This window comes from Rana temporaria, chromosome 1, assembly GCF_905171775.1.
Source record: "Rana temporaria chromosome 1, aRanTem1.1, whole genome shotgun sequence".
NCBI classification, from domain to species: domain Eukaryota; kingdom Metazoa; phylum Chordata; class Amphibia; order Anura; family Ranidae; genus Rana; species Rana temporaria.
This window is the reverse complement of record NC_053489.1, coordinates 183,210,796-183,237,623: the sequence shown is the minus strand read 5'-3', so window position 1 is coordinate 183,237,623 and position 26,828 is coordinate 183,210,796. Positions and strand designations below refer to the sequence as shown.

General features: G+C 43.5%; 1 protein-coding gene across 13 annotated transcripts in view; it reads right to left on the bottom strand.

Annotated features, from left to right (window-relative positions):
• Window positions 1-1,276: 1,276 nt before the first annotated feature.
• The window catches only part of PITPNM2 (phosphatidylinositol transfer protein membrane associated 2), a 439,829-nt gene continuing 414,277 nt past the window's right edge, over window positions 1,277-26,828 (bottom strand). For all 13 annotated transcript variants that reach the window (XM_040347302.1, XM_040347306.1, XM_040347308.1 and 10 more), the window contains 6 exons: window positions 19,776-19,892; window positions 14,379-14,527; window positions 9,130-9,279; window positions 8,865-9,048; window positions 6,028-6,156; window positions 1,277-4,962 (listed from right to left, as the gene is read on the bottom strand). In XM_040347302.1, coding sequence (XP_040203236.1) covers window positions 4,624-4,962; window positions 6,028-6,156; window positions 8,865-9,048; window positions 9,130-9,279; window positions 14,379-14,527; window positions 19,776-19,892 — 1,068 coding nt within the window. In that variant the 3' untranslated portion in view covers window positions 1,277-4,623. The remainder of the gene's footprint in view (window positions 4,963-6,027; window positions 6,157-8,864; window positions 9,049-9,129; window positions 9,280-14,378; window positions 14,528-19,775; window positions 19,893-26,828) is intronic.

The following is a 26,828-nucleotide window of genomic DNA, read 5'->3' as shown; positions in this document are numbered from 1 at the left end:
GCAAGGAACTCCATGAATACATTATAGATAAAATAGTGGATTAACAAGAATGAACAATGCTGTATTGTAGGCTCTCTATTTTATTCCATCTGAGGTAGGTTACGTGTCTTTTGGAAGGAAAACACACACTTATACATATAAGGATCTATCTAAAGTGACATGGTCTATGCTATTTTTTGTTACAGATCCCTTATAAGGGATTAGCTATTTTGAGGCTTAAAAGCATTTTGCCATACTTCCTAATACCCTTTTGGATAAAGCCATCCTGCATAGCAGATCCAATATAGTTTCCATCAGGTAATGATAATATAAGATATTTTCAATTTGTTCTCTTGGTCCTTCGTATACACCCTGTACTTATCTATTAGACTTATTTTCCCTTTGTCTCTAGCATATTAATACATTCCTATTTTTTATAGAAACCTCACAATTTGCCTGTAGTTTGGATTATTTGTGCACATCACATTATGACAAATCAGCAGCCTTACATTTTCACCATAAAAATAAGGTAAATGTAGCAATTTATTACATCAGAGAAGGCTATTATTCCTCTAAAGATATTTAGCTTGTTTATAATGACATACCTAAGCCTCTAAAAAGGGGGAGGGGGGAGTAAGTGGGAGCTGGATGCACTAGCACTAGGCTTGCTATCTCCCTCCCCTCCCCTCTTGCTCCTTGGTCTCCCTGAGCATGTGGGGGATGAGGTCCATTATGGAAGGGGTGTATTGTTAATGCAATTTTTGACAATTGTTATCTCATCTTGATTGCATTATATTAAAAGTCTGTATTGGTGTCTCCTGATGAAGAGGACGATGTCCGGGAAACACGTTGAGCTGCAAAGACTAATATATGCGAACAAACTACCAATGTTGGATTTTTTTCACATTTTGTACTTGAAATTGTTGTGCAATACGAGTTTATACTGTTGTACAAAATCTTTTTAAACAGATACGAACTAATAAAATGCTTTCAACAGCAAAATGAATGCTGTACCTCAAAAGTCTGATGCCATACCATAGTGTAATTGTGTTGTTAGTCTCCAGCTAGGCATGTGGCACTTAAATCTCTTAAATTTCATAAGGTATCATTGTTATTATTGGTATTTTAACCAACAGGGTCTCCTAAGCAGTCCTCTGAACCATTAAACCCATCTCTAGAGTTGCCAAAGGGTTCCACCAGAACTGGGTGCTTCCTTACCTGCAATGCCAGCCCGATAATGCTTTGCAAGCATAGCTGCTTCACCGATGTTGAAGTAAAGTAATTAGATACAATCCAATAGCCTTCCCAAATCTTTAATCTGTGTAACGTACAATGGGTACTGCACAGAAAGCACAGAGGCCTAAAACAACACACTAACACACATACAAGCAAAATAGTATTTATACACACACCAAAATAATACAAAAAATGAAAACCAGGGAGCAGCAGACAGACATTTGGAAGAGTTCAGTCTTGTGCAAGTCTCCTTGTCTTCATTTATTATTTTCTCTATAAATAAAATATTATATACTGTAGAAAGCTGACAGTCAAGATTATACTCCTGGCAGGAATATGATAAATGTAAGGCTACTGGAGCTTCTAGGAAATGCAGCAAAGGCGAAATACCTTTCTGTCTGGGCTTGAGAAGAAAGTGCAGGATCCATGACGAGGAGACAAGCTGTGGTTAAACCTTGTCGGTGCAAGCGGCATCTGCACACGCACACATCTACCAGTTACAGGAAAGAAATCTGTATGTTATAGTAACCTCTGGTTTTCATTTATTGTATTCTACTAACATTGTAAACGTATTATTTATTTTTGGTTATTTGAGACTAAGATGTTGAATCAAAGGATACAACTTCTCATAGGTGAAACTGACATAGGTGGAGGTGATCAGGCCTCCCAAAGCAATGGAGACAATAAACAATAGCAGATGCAAATTGGTTAGGAATACGTATTTATACACTCTCAGAGTTAGCTGGCCCCCAACCCCATTTAGAAGCTGAATTGAACTATTGCTTTTGGAAAATGAACACAAACTAACATGTTAACACGCTGTATCCTAACAGGTAATAATGGGCGAAATTTCTTTTTATTAACTCCTTCCTGGCAGAATCGTGGCGCAATCTCACAGTTCTGCATAACTGATATTATTACAGTCAGAATGAATTATTCTGCTGTGTTATTTCCACGTGGCAAAGATCCAAATATCCATAGTCAGGGAAGGCAAAAGGTTTTCAAAAAGCCTAACAAAGAGCAAAAAAAAACATGAGGAGATATATAGGATATGATTGTCAAGTCTACATGAAAAGTATGGGACAATGAGGGTGACTCAAGAATATATTGCACTTATGCAAATGACAATTACATTATAGTTGGTCCTTTAATTGAATTGCTTTGTACAGAACGCCTGAAACAAAAAGCTACTTATTAATTTTTTTTGTGTGTTTTTTTAAAATATTGATTAAAAACCCAGAGGATCGCCCCCACCCGAGACATTTTCTACATAAATAAATAACTTTCACTTTTATATAACCACTTTTCTGAACATTTACATTTGTTTGTTATACAGTATCTACACACAATAGCTTATCCCCTGCACGTTACAATAAATTTACATACATTTCCTCCCTTTGTGCATTTTCTCATTGCTCAGCATTCACTATTTTAAAGGCCATAGCGATATCTGTTCAATCTGTTCCCCCAAAGGATTCAAGCTCGCCCAATACAGTTGACCCTCTGCTTAGCAGTTCATGCATTGGAGTATTCGCTAATCCCTGCTATACTGACCTATTCACGCCTCAGGCAGAGAATTTACAAAATGTAATGTGTATATGTGCTTTATACTGTAACTGTCAAAAGTCAATCACACATTTTACCATGGACTGGCGGATTTTCACACTTTTGTAGACGTTCAAAAGGTATGATCCAATGGCCAGCCAATTCTTACATTTAATACATAAGCATAAAGATACTTTGTACAAAGGGGAAAAAACACCAAAAATATTTTGGACAAATATCAGTGGGATCAAAGCTATAGGTCTATTACAATGTGCAATGTAATCCGTGTGTGTCTAGCATCTGATCATTCAGATATAAGATGCACATGACACAGGGTTTCAGTGGAGAAGGGACTTATACTGGGTGAGCAGTGCAATTCTGCTGTCACTCAAGCAGGCTTAAAGGTGCAGATTACTCTGTATAGAGTACAATTATATGAAACTGGCATTATAACTCATTCGCTGATGAGCTAGGGCAGCAGAGACTTGCTGGGCAGAGTAAACATTAATATAGGAAGAGTATTTAAACATATTCTAAATCTAACATACCACAAACGTTCAACCATTTGCTTTTTTTGGCTTTCTGCTCACCTGTAATGGTGACAATCAGTGAGATTTCACAGTGCTAGATTAATACAGTATTAAACTGATCTGCTAACATTGTGTACTGCATGTGGTCTCCTTAAATAAATTAGTCTTGTTTGATGCGTATCAGCCTTTGCTGGAGATAAATACAGATATGTCCAGGCAACTATCCATAGGTATTGTTAACATGGCAAATGTAGGAGCTAGGCAAAATGAAATCTTTCTGCTTATACCATGCTACGCGGTGTATGACTTTTTATTTTTTTTATGGCACGCCTGCCTAAACTTGGTACTGGGGAAAAACACAGCACAAAAATAGTTCTACCCATCCTCTGGCTTAGCAATAATTAAATTACCATGCACTACGGGACAAGGATATGTAGCTACATGAGATGGTAACAGATCTCCAATCTAAAAATTATCAGTGCAAAGAAAACAATGAGGTCATACAGTTGAGCAACTACACGCAAAAAGCAGCAGACTGGACATGTAGAGAATAAAGGTTAAGAACTTCGGATACAAAAAAGATTTCAGGGTTATGGGTCTCACTTGTCCTCAGATCACCAAAACCCCAGGTAACAGTACCTGTGCAGTGCGTTCATGTCCGTTTCTAAACATGTCCTTTACATGACCAGCTCACAAGAACAACAGTTGAAATGAGCAAGGCAGACTGTCAATAGTCTTGGAACATTTTATGAAAAGTATCTTCCGTCTTTTCCAGGAAAAAAAAATAGGAAAATTGTTTGTGTTGACATTTTCATTTGTTGTGCCGTGGTTTAAGGAACAGAGAGCGAGAAAATGTGTGAAGGAAACTATTAATGGTTTACGGCTGGTTCTGCGGAGGCTGCCACTTTTTTTGTGGTGATACTCAATGGGTAATGAGTGTTATGTACAAAATAAAATCGTTATTTAGTTGGACATGTGCTGTGCATTCTTCTCAGTAAAGAGATGGCTAAGAAGATAAAAGAGGCACATATATTTACATTGGTAAGTTTATGAACCTGCCTAAAAAAAAGAAATTAAATAAATAAAAACGTTGACTACTTTTACTTGTCCCCTTGTGTGGTTCTGTCACAATGATCTTCTGGGCATTGCTACCCTTTTTAAGGCTTGCAGTTCAACCCTTCTTGTCATCAGCTTTGCTAACGTTGTTATATAGTAGCACCATTATGTCAACTCTATCTCAATAGACAAAGTTGCACCTCTGTCCCTTTTTTGCCCCCCTCCCTTTAAAGTGGCAAGAGCCAAGCACAGGAATTAGTTCAGGATGCATTGGAGCTCATTTCTGACTTAAAACGCCAGAATCCAGCTTGGTGGTGGCCCCACTCCTCCCCCAGCATCCTGCTGCAAGGCTCATACTTCTTTGGCTACGTTCCCTTTCCCGATCGCGGTCACTCTCCGACTGACTTTGCGTTCGCTCTGGTTTGTGGTTGCTGCTAGTTGTGGGTTGTGATGAGATGGTGCGAAGTAAATGATTCCTCTTCCTCAGGAAATCTGACTGACCGGGAAGACAAAAGCTTCCTTTTCGTAATGCTATTCTGTTGGTGTTCTTGGCAGGTCGAGATCGGTGGCTGTATTCCAGTTGTGCAAGGTGAGAAGCATAGCCTTCGGTGATGAACTGTAGGAAGAAAATATCACAGATGATATAAAGCAAATATTTGAACAAATCATAGAGAAAACCATGTCAATTCCTGTGCCCTGTACTGCAGTGAAGTGGACAGTCATTCCCCTGACAAAGTGTGTGAAAGGACGACTCTTGTGTACCCCACAGAAAAGCAATGCATGTCCCAAATTGCAGTTTAGAAATAGAAGACACAAACTGGTTACTGCAGGCAAAACAGATGATTCTTTTGGTTTTTAGCCTTGAGGTGTTCACCTCTGCCCTTACCGATTCCTTCCCCAGGTCTTGGGTTCTGGTTGTCGCTGTTCAAGGTAGCTACAGGAAGTAATACAACTTCCTGCAAACACTGACAGGGACATCTTCATTGCTTGTTTCAACTACAATCATAAAATTATTTAACCGATTCCCGACCGGCTCGTGTACATATACTGTGGCACTGTTGCGCGAAACCCCGTACATATACAGGGTTCCTTTCAGAGACTCCAGAGGGCATGCCCTGTACGGCGGGGGACCCAACATGCGTGGCCGGCCACACGCGACCGCGTGCTCGAGCGCCAGCACAGGGATTTGAGTGTGTTTGCTTTTGCGTAAACCAATCAACATATGCTTATTGCGATTTTTTTACCAAAAATATGTAGAAGAATATATATTGGCCTAAACTGATAAAGAAATTAGATTTTTAAAAACATTTTTGTAGATATTTATTATAGCAAAAAGTATTGTTTTTTTTTTCAAAATGTACGCTCTTTTTTTGTGTAATTTGTATTTTGTAATTCTATTTGTGGGAAAAAAAGGACGCAAATTTTGTTTGGGTACAGCATTGCTTAACCGCGCAATTACCAGTTAAAGCGATGCAGTGCCAAATTGTAAAAAGTGCTCTGGTCAGGATGGGGGGGGGGGGGGGAAACCTTCCAGGGCTGAAGTGGTTAAAGTAATGGCCTGCACTACATATATCGCTGTATTATTGGTAGCTTTGACCTTTGGACATGACAGTCACTTTCATGTCACACATGCTGCAAAACTACATAATTTGTACTGGCTCTAATTATATGGTAGCTTTACCTGACATTGGTGCTGCAACTTCTTGGTTGGACGGCCTACAATGAAGATCTGCATTGGTGACAGACCTATAGCGCTGTACACTGAGATATCCTTTGTGGAGCCATAAGCTGCATGGATTTTCATGTGTACCTGCAAAAATGAAACAAAATAGACAAAAAATAAAGCAAACGTACCTAGAAAAATGAAAAGCAAAACAAACAAAAAAAAAGCATATGTCCCTGTACTTCTTGAAAGTGACACATAGGGGTTGATTTACTAAAGGCAAATAGACTGAGCACTTTGCAAAGAGCAGTTGCCCTCTGCAAGTGCAGTTGCTCCAGAGCTTAGTAAATGAGGTAAGGCTTCACTCTGCAAAGAGTACCCAATCACATGCAAAGAAAATTAATAACAAATTTTTGCTTGCACATGTTTGGATGATGGAAGTCAGCAGAGCTTCTGCTCATTTACTAAGCTCTGGAGCAACTGCTCTTGCAAAATGCACAGTCTTTTTGCATTTAGTAAATCAACTCCATATTATCTCCTTGTGCATGAAAATCAATAGATATTAAAGTGGTTCTAATAGCAGAAGTTTTTTTTTATCTTAATGCATTCTATGCAGTAAGGTAAAAAACCTTCTGTGTGCAGCAGCTGCCCGTAGCCCTAATACTTACCTGGGCCCCATCTCAATCCAGAAATGTTGTACGAGAGCCTCAGGTGTCCGGGACTCCTCTTCCTCTTTATTGGCCGAGATAGCAGTGGGTGCCATTGGTTCCCTTGCTGTCATTTAAAGTCAGTGATCCAATGAAGAGAGAGAAAGCGGGCAGGGCTGAGCCACAGCTCAGTGTCTGAAGGGACACACAGAGCAGTGGCTCAGGAGCAAGCCTGCTCAGGTGCCCCCAGAGGTAATTGCTTGCTCTGGGGGCACTTTGCAAGAGGGGCCAGGCATGCCGGCGGGGGACCCAAAAAGAAGAGGATCGAGGCTGCTCTGTGCAAAATTACTGTATAGAGCAGGTAAGTATAACATGTTTGTTTTTTTTAAACCAAAAAAAACAAGACTTTAATATCACTTTACTTATTGTAACCAACAAAACAAATGATTATTTTAATATCTGACATCAAAAAAGATGTTTCCACAGCTTCCCGATGAAGCAGGCAAAGAAGCCTGAGATACACGCTAAGGATCATATCCCTTGCTCCTTTGGTTGAATCAGCAACTACTTCAGAAAGGAAGATAGAATGTGACTTTAGACATTCTAAAAGGCTGACCTTTGGGGTATCTGAGGGTAGTATTTGTGAAATTTCAGTTTAAATTACAAGGGTTCCACTGTATGAATATTTTAATACTCACTCTTGCTGTAATTTGTAATTTTTAACATTAGATTGAGGCTCATTTTGTCAAGGGGAATCGGGTGTTTTTTTTAAAATCGAAGCAGTACTTACCGTTTTAGGCCCCGTACACACGACCGAACATGTTTGCTGAAACTGGTCCGCGGACCAGTTTCAGCAGACATGTTCGGTCGTCTGTACAGCCGAGCGGACAGGATTCCAGCGTACATTTGCCCGCCAGACCGTTTTCGAGCGGACAAATGTTTCTAAACTTGCTTAGAAACATGCCCGCTGGAATCCTGTCCGTCGGACATGTTCGTCGTCTGTACAGACTTACCGTACATGTCCGAGCGGCCGCCATCCCTCGCATGCGTCGAATGACTTTGACGCATGTGTGGAAGCATTGAACTGCCAGGGCCGCGCACGTCGCCGCGTCATCGTAGCGGCCTCGTCGCCGCGTATCGTGTATGCGCGGATTTCTGTATGATGGTGTGTACAGCCATCATACAGAAATCTCCGGGCGGGCATGTACGCTGAAAACGGTCCGGGGGACCGTTTTCATCGTACATGTTTGCCCGTCTGTACGAGGCCTTAGAGATAGATCTTCTCCGCCGCTTCCGGGTATGGTCTTCGGGATTGGGCGTTCCTATTTGATTGACAGGCTTCCCACGGTCGAATACATCGCTTCACGAGAAGCCGAACGTCGGTGCGGCTCTATACGGCGCCTGTGCACCGACGTTCGGCTACTTTAGGAAAATCGTGACGCGATTTATGCGACCGTCGGAAGCCTGTCAATCAAATAGGAACGCCCAGTCCCGCACCCCATACCCGGAAGCGGCGGAGAAGATCTCTCTCTAAAACGGTAACTACTGTTTCGATTTAAAAAGAAACAACCGATTCCCCTTGACAAAACGAGCCTCAATCTAATGTTAAAAACTAACTTTTTGGGTGAACCTCCACTTTAAAGATTTTTTTTTTTTACCCAAAGATTTAGTTGTAGATGGTGTGCCTATCAGTTGCACCTAAAAGTCTCATTGTCCTATTTCTTGGTGTCACCGGATGTAACTGTAAACTCAGCCTGTCACAACCCGCTAAGACGTAAACAAGACATGCTTGACTGACCTCCATCTGGTAACCATTATCAATCACCAAGACAGAATGTGACAATTTGCAGTCATCACCAGAACATGGGGTGAGGGGAAAAATTTTAACAGTGAAACTTGTTCTGGTGACAATTGTCAAAGAGGGTATTTGCGCTCTTTTTGGAGAAAATTGCTCTCCCTTTCTGTAGAATCTCCAGAACAGGAAGAGAGGGGGAATCACCCCAATGTGAAAACAGAAAACAAAACCTGACAAGGGTTTTCACCATTCCCTACTCTATATAATACTGTGGATAAATAGGTATATACTGTACTATAATACAATCACTAGTTACATATAGTAAGGGGGAGGCGGTGTTTGTTAACAAAGACACACTCTAGTCATTAGCAGACGGCACCCACAAAGTATTCATTATATGGAATGTATCTTACATCTTGAATCAGGCTTTTCAGGAAATTTGCTTTGTGCCGCAGGGGATCGTGAACCAATCCATCACAGAATGATACTATGCCATGTGGGAAGTTGTGCTGTGCAAGCCATGCCACTACTCTCTGCTTCTGCATGTCGGGTCTGCCTGTGACATAGATAATGAGGTAGCCAAGATCCTGCCAGTGCCTAGAAGAAGATAGAGGAGGTGTTAGAAGTGCTATGGACAGTGCATAACAGCTATGGCACCCTACAAAAGAGTACACTGACCTCACTACATCCACTGCCCCTGCTCTGACTTTTGGGTCACTGCCCATGATGGAAACGCTAGCGGCAAAAGATCCGTCAATGCTGAATACTACAAATTCTGTTGCTTTAGGTAAAACATGGAGGTAACTGTCGGCATATGTATGGTCTCCCCTAGAACAAAAAACAAAAAAAAGGCATTGTTACAAAGGCATTTGTATATACAGATGTCAGTAAAACCATCCAATCAGGGACCAATACATGAACTTTATAAGAACAATGTACAAAGTAATCTACAGCAACCAAAGAATTAACTGATACTTTCATATGTAATCTGCCTGCTGTGGGTCACTTTGTACATCAATAACTTTGTTTTCTTCCAACGTCTTTAATACATGCACTACCACTTATGAGCTAAAATTCTAAATACTGTAGGTGGAAAAAAACATATGGCTAAGATGATCCCCAGATTATTCACCTGTAAGAACTGATGTTTCATGGGAATCAAGTAATTCACAATGTATATCACCTTCCAAGACTCATGTTGTAAATTGTATATACCCTTTATTAGAACAACAAATGCTATGTGCAACATTTTTGTTTTGGGGTTTAGATACACTACAAGTTCCATTTCATTGAATAAAGCAGAATATTCAAACAACCAAATATGATGAATATGGGTAATATAGAAAGAAGATGCTATGGTCTCCTTAACTCCAGAGACACTGTTTGCTCTCTAGGGGGCACTGTTCCACTAAACTGTTTTGACATTTCAATTTTTACACCGCTTTCAAAACTAATGGTATGCAGACTTACTGTACTACTGGTCATATTGCTTTTTAGTCATTTGTGACTGTAAAAGCAAGAGTACCAAGTAGAATTAATTAAGTATCATCTGAGCCACACATTTCTACTTTAATACAACACAGTTTAATTCAGAAAAAGCATAAGAGGGCCCAGAAACAGCTTTGTGTTAAAGTGGTTGTAAACCCTTTACAACCACTTTATGCTACAGATAAGCCTATAATAAGGCTTACCTGTAGCTACCCAGGATATCTCCTAAACGTGCACGGTTTAGGAGATATCCCCTGTATGTGCCGTTGTTTCAGTCAATGTACCGTTACCGGCGGCTCCCGTGTGCATTCGCGGGAGTGATATCATCGCGGCTCCAGCCAATCACAGCGCCGGAGCTGCGATACCCGGAAGTATAAACATTTGGGAAGAGGGGGGGGTTAGGGGGGGGAAAAAAAGGGGGATATATGCAAGTCTGATGCAGTGGATAGTGAACGTAGATGGGATCGCCCGTCAAATGTTGGGAGTGAGGCCGTAACCATAGCATATATCAAAAATTAAAGGGAAACAGTATAGTACTAAGAGGAGATAGAAAATGACCTTAGATAAGGTCTTGAAAAGAAAAGAGGTTACATGTAGCCAAACTATAATGATCCTGATCCTAATAATAATAAACATATGATGTGTATCAAAAAGTTTATTTAAATGATTAATTAATCAAGGTAGAATCACATTCAAATATCACAACACGGTTAAAAGGAAAAATAATATAGGGTAATTAATATCTGACCATGATCACACATAACATACAAGACATACAATAGACAACATTAACGCTTGACACTGTCCGGACACTGTCGGGGTCTGTCATTGGTTATCGACACAATAATACAATGTATATTGGATGGTATGGAATGTAACAGTATTCATGAGTGGTGACTACTGTTTTCTGTACTGTGTTAATGGCGAGCACCTACGTGAAATTACGTGAAATTAACGAAAAACAAAAAAATCCTGAAAAGCCACTTGCTAAGCATTTTGCCGAACATCACAATAGATGCTCCAAGGGCATGACAGTGAAGGGCATTTATGTCCTTAAATTACCAGGTAGACGAGGTGATTTTGACCGTATCCTCCAACAAAAAGAAAAGTGGTGGGTGTACCGTCTTAAATCACTCGTCCCGATCGGTTTAAACACTGAACTAAATTTACAAGTTTTTCTAAACCCGTAGGATAGCCCAGCCCCCCCCTTCTTCTACAAGACCCCGACATATACTCAGCGAAGTGACCGGGGACATCCGGTGCATCAGTCTGGTATGCCCCAGTCACTCCGCTTGCTATATCTACAAACATTTTGACAGTATTCTGTCAAAATAAATAAAATTACATGTAATAAAATAAATAAAAAAGTCAAGCATTAATGATTGCCGGGATAGCTGTGTTGCTTAAACTTACATTTCAACTATTAACCTTTACTAATATGCAAAATTCCTCCCATCCATTGATAGAAATCATTGATCCCTACCGCAATGGACCAAGACGAATGGATCATGATATCAATGGATTCCTATGGACATTACTTCAAAAATGCCAGCTAGGATCTGATTATCTTATATCTTATATATATATTTTTGCTATAATTATTAATTGTAATCTGTTCATCTCAAAAAATATTGTTTTTCCCCCCTCTTTCCTCACTTCTTGTCCCGCTACACATCTCCCTCACTGTGTTTCCACTCTAAAATTGAACATTTTATGCTCAAAATAAGCCATATCTAATGATGAAAGAACATGAGCGGGAAGATAAACTGCCTTCCTTTTAGGAAATTTAAATTGATTGGACTGATTGACCTCCATGACCACCGTAGCGTCAGTTGTTTCATGCAATGGCCCAGCATCAATACGCACCGCTCTGGTGCAAGCATCAGCTGTGGACTGCGTGTATAAAAACATCCACCAGCTGACATCCCATCACGTCCAGGAAGAAGCTACGCCATTGGCTACGGCGAAACGCGTCGACGTCACCACCTGACATTGCCCATGTGACCTGTCCACATGATCGAATCCAAACAGGAAGGAAAAACGGAGGACTGCATAGACGGAGACGGAGATTGAGGCATCTCTACCGGGCTATTCAGCCCACTTACTGGAACCGGAGTATTCCTAACTCCCCTCCCAACCGAGCCCCCTGCACTCTTGGGCGCATCAATCGGGAAATTTAACCAGAAGACTGCTCAAACAGGTTATATCACCCTGATCATTCGATGAATGAATGTACAGCCACACAAGGTCTGTAACCATTTCTTATCATTTACGTTCTTACTGGAGTAATATGGATGCTCATATCTTTTGAAAATTCTGCAAGCATCAACATCGCTGCTGCTATATATTGTTTAGGGGGTTTATTGCTCAATTAAAACATCAAATACAAACTCCACAATCACTGGAGATTGAGCAAACACTCTTACATAACCCTTCCTAAGTATCCTAGTAGGGAAATGCAGCAGTGCTGATATTATACTATCCAATTGAATTCCTGTGCATCTCCAGGTACCTAATACTCTCTGACTAACAGCACATTGCATATTACCTATAGTGCAATCAAATTAACTGAACATATAATCAGACTGTTAAGGCTACATTAAGAGCGAGCGAATTCATTCGAATGACTGCTGACATGTTACAATCTACAACAGATTGATATTAAATACTGAGAATCGATGCCATTCCTGCAACTTTTATGAGAGGATGCTTCCCTTACATCTACAGTGAACTTACCATCAGCTCACTAGACAACTCTCCTGCCTGTCGGCACTATCAATTAACCCACTGCAGCTTCATAACCTCAAAATCCACACTCCCCTCCCGTCTCCTCCTTCCTCCCTTTTTCCCTCCCTCCCCCCCTATACCTTTTCAGGGCTCAGTCATTGGTTAATACACCATTAGGGCCACAATTTGGAAAACAGTAGTCACCACTCATGAATACTGTTACATTCCATACCATCCAATATACATTGTATTATTGTGTCGATAACCAATGACAGACCCCGACAGTGTCCGGACAGTGTCAAGCGTTAATGTTGTCTATTGTATGTCTTGTATGTTATGTGTGATCATGGTCAGATATTAATTACCCTATATTATTTTTCCTTTTAACCGTGTTGTGATATTTGAATGTGATTCTACCTTGATTAATTAATCATTTAAATAAACTTTTTGATACACATCATATGTTTATTATTATTAGGATCAGGATCATTATAGTTTGGCTACATGTAACCTCTTTTCTTTTCAAGACCTTATCTAAGGTCATTTTCTATCTCCTCTTAGTACTATACTGTTTCCCTTTAATTTTTGATACCCGGAAGTAGCCCGGGAGAAATGTCGCCGCCGGTAAGTAATTCATAACGAGCTAGTAAGCTGTGCATACTAGCTCACTATGCCTTTATCTTGCAGAGTTTTTGTTTTTTATAGGGTTTACAACCACTTCAAAGTTAACATGTTATATTTGTATTCAGGGTATAATATGTAACACGTCACTGCTGCAGCAGACCCCCCCCATCTTCCCCACCCAGCTGCCTAATTTATTCACAATGTCCTGTGAATGGGAGAACTACAAGTACCGATAGCCTTTGTGGCTGTTGGCTTGTAGGATTGGTGTGTGGGATTCTGGAGGGTGCTAGGTAAATGTAGCAGAGTTCAGTTGGGTGCTAGGTGCAGAGTTGAAGTGGGTGCAGAGTGAAGAGTTCAGGTGGGTGCCAAGTACAGGGTGCAGAGTTCAAGTGGGTGCTAGGTGCAAAGTTCCACCCCCAAATCGCCATCCTTTATAGGACTCTCTTCCTCTCTAAGCACAGACCCCCATCGCTCTTCTTATTCAATTAGTACACTAAATGCTTTTATTTCCCCCCCCCCTTGAACACAGACCTAAGATACAGCGCGGCTCAATGCAGTGAGAGAAATGACCCTCATCCTAAGCTCTGCCTCCTGACCTCTCATAAGACACCTCAGAGCCGAGAAGGTGCCGCCTAGCAAAAGATTCCCCTCCCTGGCTCTAGTGTGACAGGCGGCGGCGAGAGATGCTGCAGTGGGTGCCTAGAATTGGTAGATACATGCTCAGCATTAGTACATCAGCTGCGCCCGGGGAGGGTTCAGTGAAGCAGTCTGGGCAAGAGCGGCATTACTAAGCGAAAAGCACAGGGCCAGCTCCAGAGGTGCGGAAAAAAACCCTTGTGTCGCCCCTCTGGCGGGGGTCACCCGGTGTGGTCCGCACCCCCATAGCGACGCCACTGCTAAATGGTGTATATGATGTGTGGCTCAATATCCATTGACACAAGTCAAATACTCAAACATGCTAATTGCTGGCAAAGTATTTCCTCTGTAGATGGACTATGCAATGACATTTTGGGGTATTGTTATATTGCCAAAGTGTAGTATCAAATCTAAGTAAAGTTTAAGAGCTTTCTTCTAGCATGACATAATACCTGACGACCATTTTCAGTGGATATACCCCGACTCCAAGTCTCCTATGTTCAGGGATCACATAGGAAATTCTGCCACTGCTGTTGGTAATTTCGGTATCAAAGTAAACCCATTCTCCAGATGGAGGCTGCGTCATTATATGAATATCCACCTGCAGAAAGACAAATATTTTAATAGCGTGAGCACTGCTGACGCACACACCACACACATGTTTAGTTCTATGCAATCTGTTAAAGCTAGCATTATAATCGTCACTATGGAGTGTGCTGCACTCAAAGTGTGGTTCTATTACACAGTGAATATGTAGAAAAAAAGTGTTACAACACATGATTAATACAAGGTAATAGAGCAGAACTCAATATGACACCGCAAGTGAGTCACTAACTCAGAATAAATATGCATATAAAGAAGTATGATTTCACTGTCTGCATGCACGTTCCAGGCAATGAAGTCAAGTTTTGGAGCTAGAAATTGCCAGGCAATTAGCATTTTCAGGAGGCAGTCAATGGCAGCCCCAGTATTTCTCTCAGTACAGGTTTTGTTCATTTACATCCAGGCACAAATGTTTACATGCATCTCAGGGCTCTTCATCTTTTTCAGGAAAAAAAATGAGTTTCAAAGTTAGCAGCAAAAAACTACTTTGTATGGGATAGTTTTTTTAATTTGCACAAACATCCAAATTTTAGCATAAGCTTTCAAACGTGTAATCCCTTCTTCAAGGTCCAAGCTGTACTAATACAGAAAATTTTAGCCGAGTGTTAAGAAAGACAATCTCCAAAGAGAAAAAAAAAACACAAACATATACAGCAATGGTGATTAAACTTGGATAATTTGTGAAAAGGCAAAAGAAAGGGTTATGGACTGGGAGGGGGGAAAAAGAGTAGCAGAGGTGAGAGTGGTCCTCAAACTTTGATCACCTGGATAGCGATTTAGAAATTGGAGGTCCACATTTGGCCCATTATCTTATGCGTCAAATAGAAATAGATCATTCTTATTTATATGGTTTTCTTTTCCTGAGTTGTTCTGAAGTTCCCTTGAGACTCCATTCACACTGGGGCAACACGACTTCCAGCACGACATCAGGCAACTTACAAGGCAACTTCAAGTTGCCTCCAGGACAGGCGGCTTTCCAGTGGCCAATCAAACAACAATCAGCTCTGTGGGAGGGAGGGGTTTTCCTGAGAAATGTATGTTCTCTTCCTGTATTGTTGCTTCTGTTAAGACAGTGATCCGACTTCTGAGGCGACTTCCAATGAAATCAATGGGTACAAGTTACCTACAAGTCGCCTAGAAGTCGGATTGAAGTAGTACAGGAACCTTTTCTGAAGTCGGTGCGACTGCAGTAGTGTGCATTAAGATGGCTCCATTCACTTACATTGATTTTCTCATGCAGCGCGACCTGAGGCAACTAGGGGCGACTTGAAGTCGGATCCAAAGTCGTCCCTGTGTGAATGGGCTCTTAGGAGCTAAAAGATTCAGGTCTTCCATCTGGTTGTTAGAAACCATGTCCCACAGGTGTGCAGAGTTCTTCTTTCTTATGTTCTTTAATGGTGTGTCTGTGTAAATTAAATTGTCTTTGTAATTTCTGTCCTGTTTCACCAACTTTTTTGCTGTATGATCCTGTAATACTGAAGGTCCGATTTGTGTGTGTGTGACATTTTTTAATGGATTGATTTGGCTGAACAGCTTGCAGCATTTTTTGTTGCAGGGCTCGCTTCATAATCAGAGTTAAGTTTCTGGCTGATTCATTTCTGTCTGGAGTTGGGTTGGGTGCCTGAAAGCCAGCATTGGGGGTTGGTGGAATAATTATTTCTGTGTTTCATCCTCTGTTATGATGGGTTGCAGCTCTTGGAATATCTTTCTTATCCTTTCCAGCGCTGCATTATATGTGGTTATTAGAGTTAAATGATTCTTGTATTGTAGAAAATGTTTCTCTTTGGGTTGTCAAAGCCTTGTTTATTCTTGTATTGATGGTTTTGCCCTTTCTTATGGAAGGAGTCTGCTAGTATTCCCTTGTCCTGCTGCGTCTATTGACACAGATAGCAGGACTCTGCCCCGCCCCTGTGTCATTGAATTTGATTGACAGCTGTGGCTGCTATCAGTCTATCCAATCAGGACAATCAGGAAACAAGACACCGGCTAGAGCTGGTGTGCTCATCCCCGGGTCGTGAAAGAATGAGTTCAGGTAAGTAAAGTGGTGGGGCTGCTGCATGACAGAAGGTTTTTCACCTTAAAATCCCTTTAACTCTATTTGACACAAAAGATAAAGGACTAAATGTGGATCTCAGTTTTCTAACTCACTATTCAACAGTTTTTTGACCATTCTCACCTATGTGACTCCCCCCCCCCCAAGTCCTTATCTCACAAACAATCCAAGTTCATTTACCATTGCTGTGTATATTTGTGTTTCTTTTCTCTTCAGAATTGGTCTAACTCAGGGGTCTCAAAGTACCGGCCCGCAGGCCATTTGCGGCCCACGGACCGGTTTTAAATGGCCCGCAGGCAGGGCGGGTGCCGCGGCTACTCCCCGGCGGCCCCTCCTCTCGTCCATTCCCATTTGCTTGTGACATCATCTGAGATGGACGAGAAGAGAGGGGGGGGGCTGCCGGGGAGTAGCAGTGTGACATGAGAGACAAGTGAACTTATGACAGACGCTTCCTGCGCTACTCTGCCTTTGTAGAAAACAACAAGTAAATGCTGACCTGTGCCCTGGTGTGCTCTCATGTGCCCTGATGTGCTCTCACGTGCCCTGATTGTGCCCTGATGTGCTTTCATGTGCCCTGATTGTGCCTTGATGTGCTCTCATGTGCCCTGATGTGCCCTGATGTGCTCCCATGTGCCATGATGTGCTCTCATGTGCCCTGGTGTGCCCTGATTGTGCCCTGGTGTGCTCTCATGTGCTGTCATGTGCCCTGATTGTGCCCCATGTACCCTCATGTGCCCCAATGTGCCATGTGCCCCATGTACCCTCATGTGCCTCATGTACCCTGATGTGCTGGGCTCTGTACATCAGGGTACCTGGTGTGCCTGTGCCCTGATTGTGCCCTGATGTGCTGTCATGTGCCCTGATGTGCTGTCATGTGCCCTGATGTGCTGTCATGTACCCTCATGTGCCCCAATGTGCCCTGTACCCTGATGTACCCTGTCCTGATCTGCTGTGCCCCATGTGCCCTGATGTGCTTTCATGTGCCCCATGTTCCCTGATTGTGCCCTGATGTGCCCCATGTGCCCTGGTGTGCTCGTATGTGCCCCATGTGCCCTGATATGCCTCATGTGCTCTGATTGTGCCCTGATGTTGCCCATGTACCCTGATGTGCCATGGGGCACATGATAGCACATCAGGGCACAATCAGGGAACATGGGACACACCAGGGAACATGGGGCACATGAGAGCACATCAGGACAGGGCACATGGCACATCAGGGTACAGGACATGGCACATCAGGGCACAGCACATCAGGACAGGGCACATGGCACATCAGGGTACAGGGCACATGAAACAGCACATCAGGGTACAAAGCCCAGCACATCAGGGCACATGGCACATCAGGGTACAGGGCACACGAAACAGCACATCAGGGTACAAAGCCCAGCACATCAGGGTACATGGGGTACCCTGATGTGCTGGGCTTTGTACCCTGATGTACTGTTTCATGTGCCCTGTACCCTGATGTGCCATGTGCCCTGTCCTGATGTGCTGTGCCCTGATGTGCCATGTCCTGTACCCTGATGTGCCATGTGCCCTGTCCTGATGTGCTGTGCCCTGATGTGCTCTCATGTGCCCCATGTGCCCTGGTGTGCTCGTATGTGCCCCATGTGCCCTGATGTGCTCTGATTGTGCCCCATGTGCCCTGATGTGCCCCATGTACCCTGATGACATCAGGGCACGTGGCACATCAGGGTACAGGGCACACGAAACAGCACATCAGGGTACAAAGCCCAGCACATCAGGGTACATGGGGTACCCTGATGTGCTGGGCTTTGTACCCTGATGTGCTGTTTCATGTGCGCTGTACCCTGATGTGCCATGTGCCCTGTCCTGATGTGCTGTGCCCTGATGTGCCATGTCCTGCACTGTGCCATGTGCCCTGTCCTGATATGCCCTGTCCTGATGTGCCGTGCACCCTGATGTGGCCTGTTGTGCTGTACCCCTATGTGCTGTGCTCGGATGTGCCCTGTACCCTGATGTGCTGGGCTTTGTACCCTGATGTGCTGGGCTTTGTACCCTGATGTGCTGGGCTTTGTACCCTGATGTGTGCTGTGCACTCATGTGTGCTGTGCCCTGATGTGCTGTACCCTGATGTGCTGTACCCTGATGGTGAGTGGTCAGTGTGTAGTGTAGTGGTCAGTGTGCAGTGTAGTGGTCAGGGTTAATAATGCGTTCGCTGACACCAGTACTGTTTTTGAGGTTTGAAAGTTTGCATGCGGCCCCCCATGGGATATGGAAACTTGTCTTGTGGCCCTCAGGTATTTTGAGTTTGAGACCCCTGGTCTAACTTAACATTCTGCTAAAACTTCCTGTATTAGTAATACTTGGACCTTAAGGAAGGGGGTACACCCCAAAAGCCAGTCTTGAAAATATGCATGAATAAAAAAAAAGTATCACAGACAGCACTTAATTGTTTTTGTTGTAAGTGCACTAATACAGCCACAATCACCTTAATCAAAGTGTGCAGCAGCACAGTTTTGCTGAGTGTCATTTAGACAGGTTATGTTATAGAAACATAGGCAAATGACAAACCGCTGCAATAAAGGGTTGAGGTGATAGCTAGAGAAAAAAATACCAGCTATTACACATATAGTACATGTGTGTGTGTATAGTATTGGTGTGTGTGAGGCATGTGGGGTACAAAGTCCAAAAAATATATATTTTAATTTAAAATGAAAAGGCTTTGAACTCAAGAACTCGTAACACAAAAGTTGTTAAAAAAATTAACACAATAAGGGGATGAGACTATCATGCAATAAAGTTTTCCTTCTAACCAGTTTGGCATGTGCAGCAAAGTCTAAGTACCCACTGTATGCTGGTATATAATGTTACATGAAAAACAGAACTCTCAGGCCTCGTACACACGACCGAGTTTCTCGGCAAAAACCAGCAAGGAACTTGCTGGGATTTTTTTTTTGCCGAGGAAACCGGCCGTGTGTACATTTTTCGACAAGGAAACTGTCGAGGATCCCGTCGAGCCAAAAAGAGAGCATGTTATCTTTTTCCTCTACGTGAATGGAGAAGCTTGCCTTGTCGAGTTCCTTGACAGCCTAACAAGGAACTCGACGAGGAAAACGATGTGTTTCGCCCGCCGAGTTCCTCGGTCTTGTGTACGAGGCTTCAAGACATATAAAGCTAAAGGCTTAAACACTAACATACAAATATCAGTATGAGTGCACCTACAACCTACCTTTTCACCAGTCAATGTGACCATGTCAAGAGGGCCATACATGAATCGTCCATTAAGTGTCTGGGGTCCATCTTCATTGGCTACAGCATCATTAATTCTGTGGTTGGCAGCAACGTTCTATAATTTAAGAAATACAGTAGAGTTAACAGCAATATTTGCATAAGATATATGGACCATGTAACCCTGCTGAAAGTCAATGGGTGGTAAATACTGTAAAGAATAGGTTCCAGGTTAGGAAAGTCTTTTAAGTTTAGCTATAGTATTCTTGTTAACTAACAAACATGCAATACAGTTTAACACCCTAAACCCCGGACACCGCACACACCTCTGGTGACAGCTAATCGGGGTACACAATAGTGATGGCTCTTCCATTCAGTGGACCTCAGCCAGTGGGGTCTTGCAAGCAGTTCCTGGACCTTGTCCTAAAATCTGCCAGAAAACAACCAGAGCAGAGACTGACATCTAATACCTATAAGTACCTTTTAATTAAATGCAAGCCATTAGGGAGCTTTCCCTTCACTTCCTGTCCCAGATATGCAGCAGGAAGTAAAAAGATTTTTTGCAAAGTGAAATCATGTCTCCAAGACAATTGTCACCAAAACATGTGTCTTCAATAGAAGATTTCCCTACGCCTTCTTTTCCAGTAACAAATCAAAAATATTGGATTTGACATAATTTATGGTCACCAGGACCAAATAGAGAGAGAACATCTCCCCATTGAGGGACAAAGGGCCTCACAGGGCTTATAACCCTTCCACGTTTTTCCTCTTCTCTGCCACCACGAGTCCAATGACCCCCTGAGACAGCAATCTTTCTTTGGCTGCAAAAAAAAATGTTTTTTTTTTGTGGATCCAAAGACACTCATGAGCACACAAAGCATGACGAGGGGGAAAACTGGGAAACTTCAGCTTGTAGCCTCTGGACACCACACTGCAGACCATCTGTGAGTCCCAACATCCACTAACATCAGAATAGAAGGATCTTCCTACCAAACTGGGCTATAGGCTTTTGCTTAGAGCCAGAGACTGGTTGCTTATGAAAGAAACTGTTCTTGGATTCTGAAGATGTCACTGGTTTCTGACCTATCACTATTGCCTCCTTCATAATGGATGAAAGCATCCAAGGATGGCCCAAACAAGCATTTGCCCTCAGCTGCACAATTTGCTTCTTGCAGAGACATTCTGCTGACCAACACCTGAGCCATAGGATCCTTCTCATGTGGACATTGTACCCACTTGTGAAAGTGGCTTCACGGTGTCTTCCAAGGCATCCATCAAGAAGCTTAATGTTGTTGTAAAGGCAGAAGTTTTTTTTTATCTTAATGCATTCTATGCATTATGATAAAAAGCCTTCTGTGTGCAGTAGGGGTGCTGAATATAATTGTTGCATTGATGCATCGCGATTCGGGGGTCCCCGATGCGGCATCGATGCATGTGATCCCAATAATCGATGTTGGTGACGTCATCCCGACTTGCTCCGCCCCTCCCGGGAGAGCGATCCAAGCGTGTCTATTAAAATACCTGTTTTGTAATACATGCCGTTATAATCCATTAAGTGGCCACCGCTGTATGTGCTTTTTAAAATATACAGTGTTTCATACCTGCATTTCTGTCTGTATACTCTGTATATTCCGCTCATGTGACTGTTCGCTCCGGCCCGCCTCTCACCTCCCACGTCTCTTCTGACGTCAGCCCCGCCTGCCTTTCTTCTGATCTGATGACTACAGTCTGTGGGCGGGGCTGATAACTCCCACTGATGTCAGAGAGGAGAACGAGAGACGAGAGGTGAGAGGCGGGCTGGACCGGACAGAGTCACATGTGCGGAATGTACAGAGTATGCACAGACAGAAATGCAGGTATGAGAAGCTGCATATATTTTAAAAAGCACATACAGCGGTGGCCACTTAATGGATTATAATGGCATGTATTCCAAAACGGGTATTCTAACAGCAGTATTCTTTCACCTCCTACACGTGTTCTGTGTTGACATTTCCCTGGGCTCCCAAGTTTGCACATTCCATTGTGTTAACTGCTAGTGTGCTGGAATGTGCAAACTTGGGAGCCCAGGGAAATTTCAACACAGAGACTGTACAGGGAACTTGCTATGGATTCTAATCCCTCCTGACCTCCCACATGTGTGAATTCCTGTACCCTGCAGTGCACCAGATTAGTGCACTTCTTAAAGCAGAGTTCCACCGTTTTTAGTTTAGTAAAAGTCAGCAGCTACAAAAAGTGTAGCTGGTGACTTTTATTAAACTGACACTTACCTGTCCCACAGTCCAGCGATGCAGCCGCACAGAGCCCCGTACCTTTCCACGCTCCTCTCCTCGACGCCGTCATATCTACTGTGGGCACACAGCCATGATAGCTTACGGCTTCATGGCCAGGCGTGCGCTGTGATCTGCCATTGGCCAGCCAATCTTCTGGGACCTGTGTTGTGTCCCAGAAGATCGCTGGCAGGGAGGGCCACCTAGGCTGAGAGGAGGAGTCACCTAGGGGGCCAGGACAGGAAGCCCCACTAAAAAGAGGACACCCCTCCCCCAAAAAAATGACATGTCAAATGTGGCATGTCAGGGGGCGAGGAGTGCTTAAAGCAGAAGTTCCACTTTTGGGTGGAACTCCACTTTAAGGGAGTGAGGTTATTTTTATTTAAAAGCAGAGTTCAGTAAATTTTTTGTTTTATTAAAAGTCCGCAGCTACAAAAAAAGTATATCTTCTGACTTTTAATAAAAAGACACTCACCTGTCCCACAATACAGCGAAGTGGCCACCCAAACCCTCCATTCTGTCCACTGCGCTGGCTATACTACTGTGGGCATATGGCTGTGACAGCTTGCAGCTTCACAGCCAGGTGCGCATGTCTCACTGCGCTGTCCTGCATAGCCAGGCAATCTTCTGGGACCTGTGATGTGTCTCAGAAGATTACAGGGAGAAAGGGCCACCTAGGCGGCCAAAGCGGAACTGAGAGCTCGTCGGTAATCGTGTTGCATCGCGGAATCGAATCGAATCGTAGACCAGATAATCGTAATCGAATCGTGAGACCAGTGAAGATGCGCACCCCTAGTGTGCAGCAGCCTCCCCAGCACCTCCTAATACTTACCTGAGCCTCATCTCTGTCCAGTGATGTCCACGAGTGCCTAGGCCACCCTTAACTCTCCCTCCTGATTGGCTAAGACACAGCAGCAACGCCATTGGCTCCCGCTGCTGTCAATCAGAGCCAATTAGCCAATCAGGAGAGAGAGGGGGTGGTGTTTGAAAAGCAGCTCCATATCTGAATGAAAACACGAAACTGCAGCTCGGCTTGGGTGCCCCCACAGAAAGCTGCTTGCTGTGGGGGCACTCGACAGTAGGGAGGGGCCAGGAGCTTCAGCTAGAGACCCGAGAAGAGCAGGATCTGGGTTGCTCTGTGCAAAACCACAAGGCAGGAAAGTATGACATGTTTAATATTTTTATAGAAAAAAAAACGGGACTTTATAATCACTGCAAGGCTCTCTGAAATTGCCATATCTTTTGGGTCCTATTCTCTAAAACGGAACTGATAATTCATCCAAAGACCTGGCAAACTCCCACTGCAGGCTGCAGAGCCACTCCTACCAGAAAGAAAAACCTTAAAGAGGACCTCTAAACACCTATCTACAGAGTCTCTAAAGACCGGAACATCATCCACCCAGACAGTCATGGTCATGTTTAAGTAGGAAATGGCCAGGTCAAGAGTAGAACCTGGAGAACCCAATTTCTTGTAGAATTCCTCCTCTATTGATGAACAAAATGCTTTGGCAAAACCACCATCTCTGGGTGGGCCCAATCGGTACTTATAAGTGAGAGTGTATTGGGAAAGACTAGTTTTTTTTTTAGCAGCCATGAGGATGCAAAACTAGCAACTTTAGGGGAACTCTTCCACAGAGGATTACTGATCCTCAACAGCTTCTCCCTTTCCTAAGGAAATTCTATCTCATTCTCTCTTTTGGGTGGAACTCCACTTTAAGGGAGTGAGGTTATTTTTATTTAAAAGCAGAGTTCAGTAAATTTTTTGTTTTATTAAAAGTCCGCAGCTACAAAAAAAGTATATCTTCTGACTTTTAATAAAAAGACACTCACCTGTCCCACAATACAGCGAAGTGGCCACCCAAACCCTCCATTCTGTCCACTGCGCTGGCTATACTACTGTGGGCATATGGCTGTGACAGCTTGCAGCTTCACAGCCAGGTGCGCATGTCTCACTGCGCTGTCCTGCATAGCCAGGCAATCTTCTGGGACCTGTGATGTGTCTCAGAAGATTACAGGGAGAAAGGGCCACCTAGGCGGCCAAAGCGGAACTGAGAGCTCGTCGGTAATCGTGTTGCATCGCGGAATCGAATCGAATCGTAGACCAGATAATCGTAATCGAATCGTGAGACCAGTGAAGATGCGCACCCCTAGTGTGCAGCAGCCTCCCCAGCACCTCCTAATACTTACCTGAGCCTCATCTCTGTCCAGTGATGTCCACGAGTGCCTAGGCCACCCTTAACTCTCCCTCCTGATTGGCTAAGACACAGCAGCAACGCCATTGGCTCCCGCTGCTGTCAATCAGAGCCAATTAGCCAATCAGGAGAGAGAGGGGGTGGTGTTTGAAAAGCAGCTCCATATCTGAATGAAAACACGAAACTGCAGCTCGGCTTGGGTGCCCCCACAGAAAGCTGCTTGCTGTGGGGGCACTCGACAGTAGGGAGGGGCCAGGAGCTTCAGCTAGAGACCCGAGAAGAGCAGGATCTGGGTTGCTCTGTGCAAAACCACAAGGCAGGAAAGTATGACATGTTTAATATTTTTATAGAAAAAAAAACGGGACTTTATAATCACTGCAAGGCTCTCTGAAATTGCCATATCTTTTGGGTCCTATTCTCTAAAACGGAACTGATAATTCATCCAAAGACCTGGCAAACTCCCACTGCAGGCTGCAGAGCCACTCCTACCAGAAAGAAAAACCTTAAAGAGGACCTCTAAACACCTATCTACAGAGTCTCTAAAGACCGGAACATCATCCACCCAGACAGTCATGGTCATGTTTAAGTAGGAAATGGCCAGGTCAAGAGTAGAACCTGGAGAACCCAATTTCTTGTAGAATTCCTCCTCTATTGATGAACAAAATGCTTTGGCAAAACCACCATCTCTGGGTGGGCCCAATCGGTACTTATAAGTGAGAGTGTATTGGGAAAGACTAGTTTTTTTTTTAGCAGCCATGAGGATGCAAAACTAGCAACTTTAGGGGAACTCTTCCACAGAGGATTACTGATCCTCAACAGCTTCTCCCTTTCCTAAGGAAATTCTATCTCATTCTCTCTTTAAAGTGGAGGAAGGGAAGAAGCGTGCTCACATTTGTGTCCCAGGCGTTCCAAGCCAGTGAAAACCCCTAACAGCTGATCATGTAGCACAGATATGGCTTCAGAAAATTCCTCCCTTGACAAAAAGGAAGTGGAGGGCTATGTCCCTGAGACAGTAGAAATGACAATTAAGGGCAATAATGCAGAGCTAATCTGACATATTGGGAAGCCATTGCAGGTAGAAATTTGCAAGGGCTCCTCCCTACCTGTTAGAGGGATTTGGGAGCCCACTTCATCATCCTTCCTCCACCTCTCTGCTTGCATGAAGCCATGGCTTGCTGAATGGTAAAAAGGCCTGTGAATCCCAGAGAAAAGCAGCCACCCAGCTGAGAGGAGTGTCACCTTAAGCTAGAGACACCTATGTGGCATTCACCCTCTATAGAGAAGTTCTAATACTTGCTTTGCCTGGCAATGTGTAAGTGCCACTTCTGCTGCGCAGGGCTAGAAGAATAGCACTGGCCAGACTGAAGCTTGATGCGGCAAAAAAGGATCCCCACACTTTGTAGGTTTAGGATACTGTAAATGCATGTATACTGTCTGGTCCTGATGAGAGTGGCAGATGTGCACGATGACTTATTTCTGAACGCGTGCCAGACCACCACTGCTATATGTCACCCCCCCATGAGAAACTGTCTGTAACGTGCCCCAGAAACGCAGTGAAAACACTGCCTGGGGAACTGCCGCATTTGCCCACTAATATTTAGAGGCACTCGCCAGTCCAAAGTAGCAGGGTCGGTTTTCACACATCATGGTTGGGTGCACCCTGTAGGGCCTTCAAGCACTCAAATCCCTTCTAGGGGCAACAATGACCTGGATGTGTATAACACCCTGTCAGCAAGGTCACCGGGTAAACTGCACACCTGAGATCACTGCCAACAGGAACCAGTGTTGACTGTCAGACATTACAAGCTGTCCCCACTCTTGCATGCAAGATCCAGTTACAGTCCCTTCTTTGCCTGCTAGCCGTAGGGCCCACCTTTGCCCCACCAGGGGTATAAGGAACATGTCTGGGTTTATGGGAGCAAAGCCCTTGAGGGAGATCTTCAGAGACACAGGGAGGCACATTCATAACCTAAGGATACCAACTTAAAAATGCTGATCTAGGAGGGGTTATGCCTCTTTATAGCCCGTCTCTATTCACCTGTAGGTGGCAGCATACCCAAGTACAGGTGGTCCCCTAGTTACAAACATCCAACTTACAAACAACTCCTACTTACAAACAGAGGGAGACAACAGGAAGTGAGAGACAATCTACCCCTAGGAAGGGAAATTTACTCCTGTAAGAGTTATTAAGGGAAAAGGGTGTCTCCACTGATGCTTTATAACCAGTCCATGTTTCCTTAACAACCCAACATTTTCAAAATCCAATTGTCACAGGGACAGAAAGTGAGGTAAAATCTTCTGAACAGGGGCACAGACAGCAAAACAAATGTTACAGAGGTGATAACCCTTCCCATGTAATCCATGCTGGAGCTACACCTAAAAACTGTACCTGTTCCAACTTACAAATAAATTCAACTTAATAACAAACCTACAGTCCCTATCTTGTTTGTAACCCGGGGACTGCCTGTAGTCATAAATATCTAATTCCTCTTTGTCATGTGATGTACAATTAAGAAAAAAAAATCTTGTTTTTCACATACGTATAAAGCTTAAATGCAGACAAAAATGAAACGCACTATAAGTTTTAGAAACACA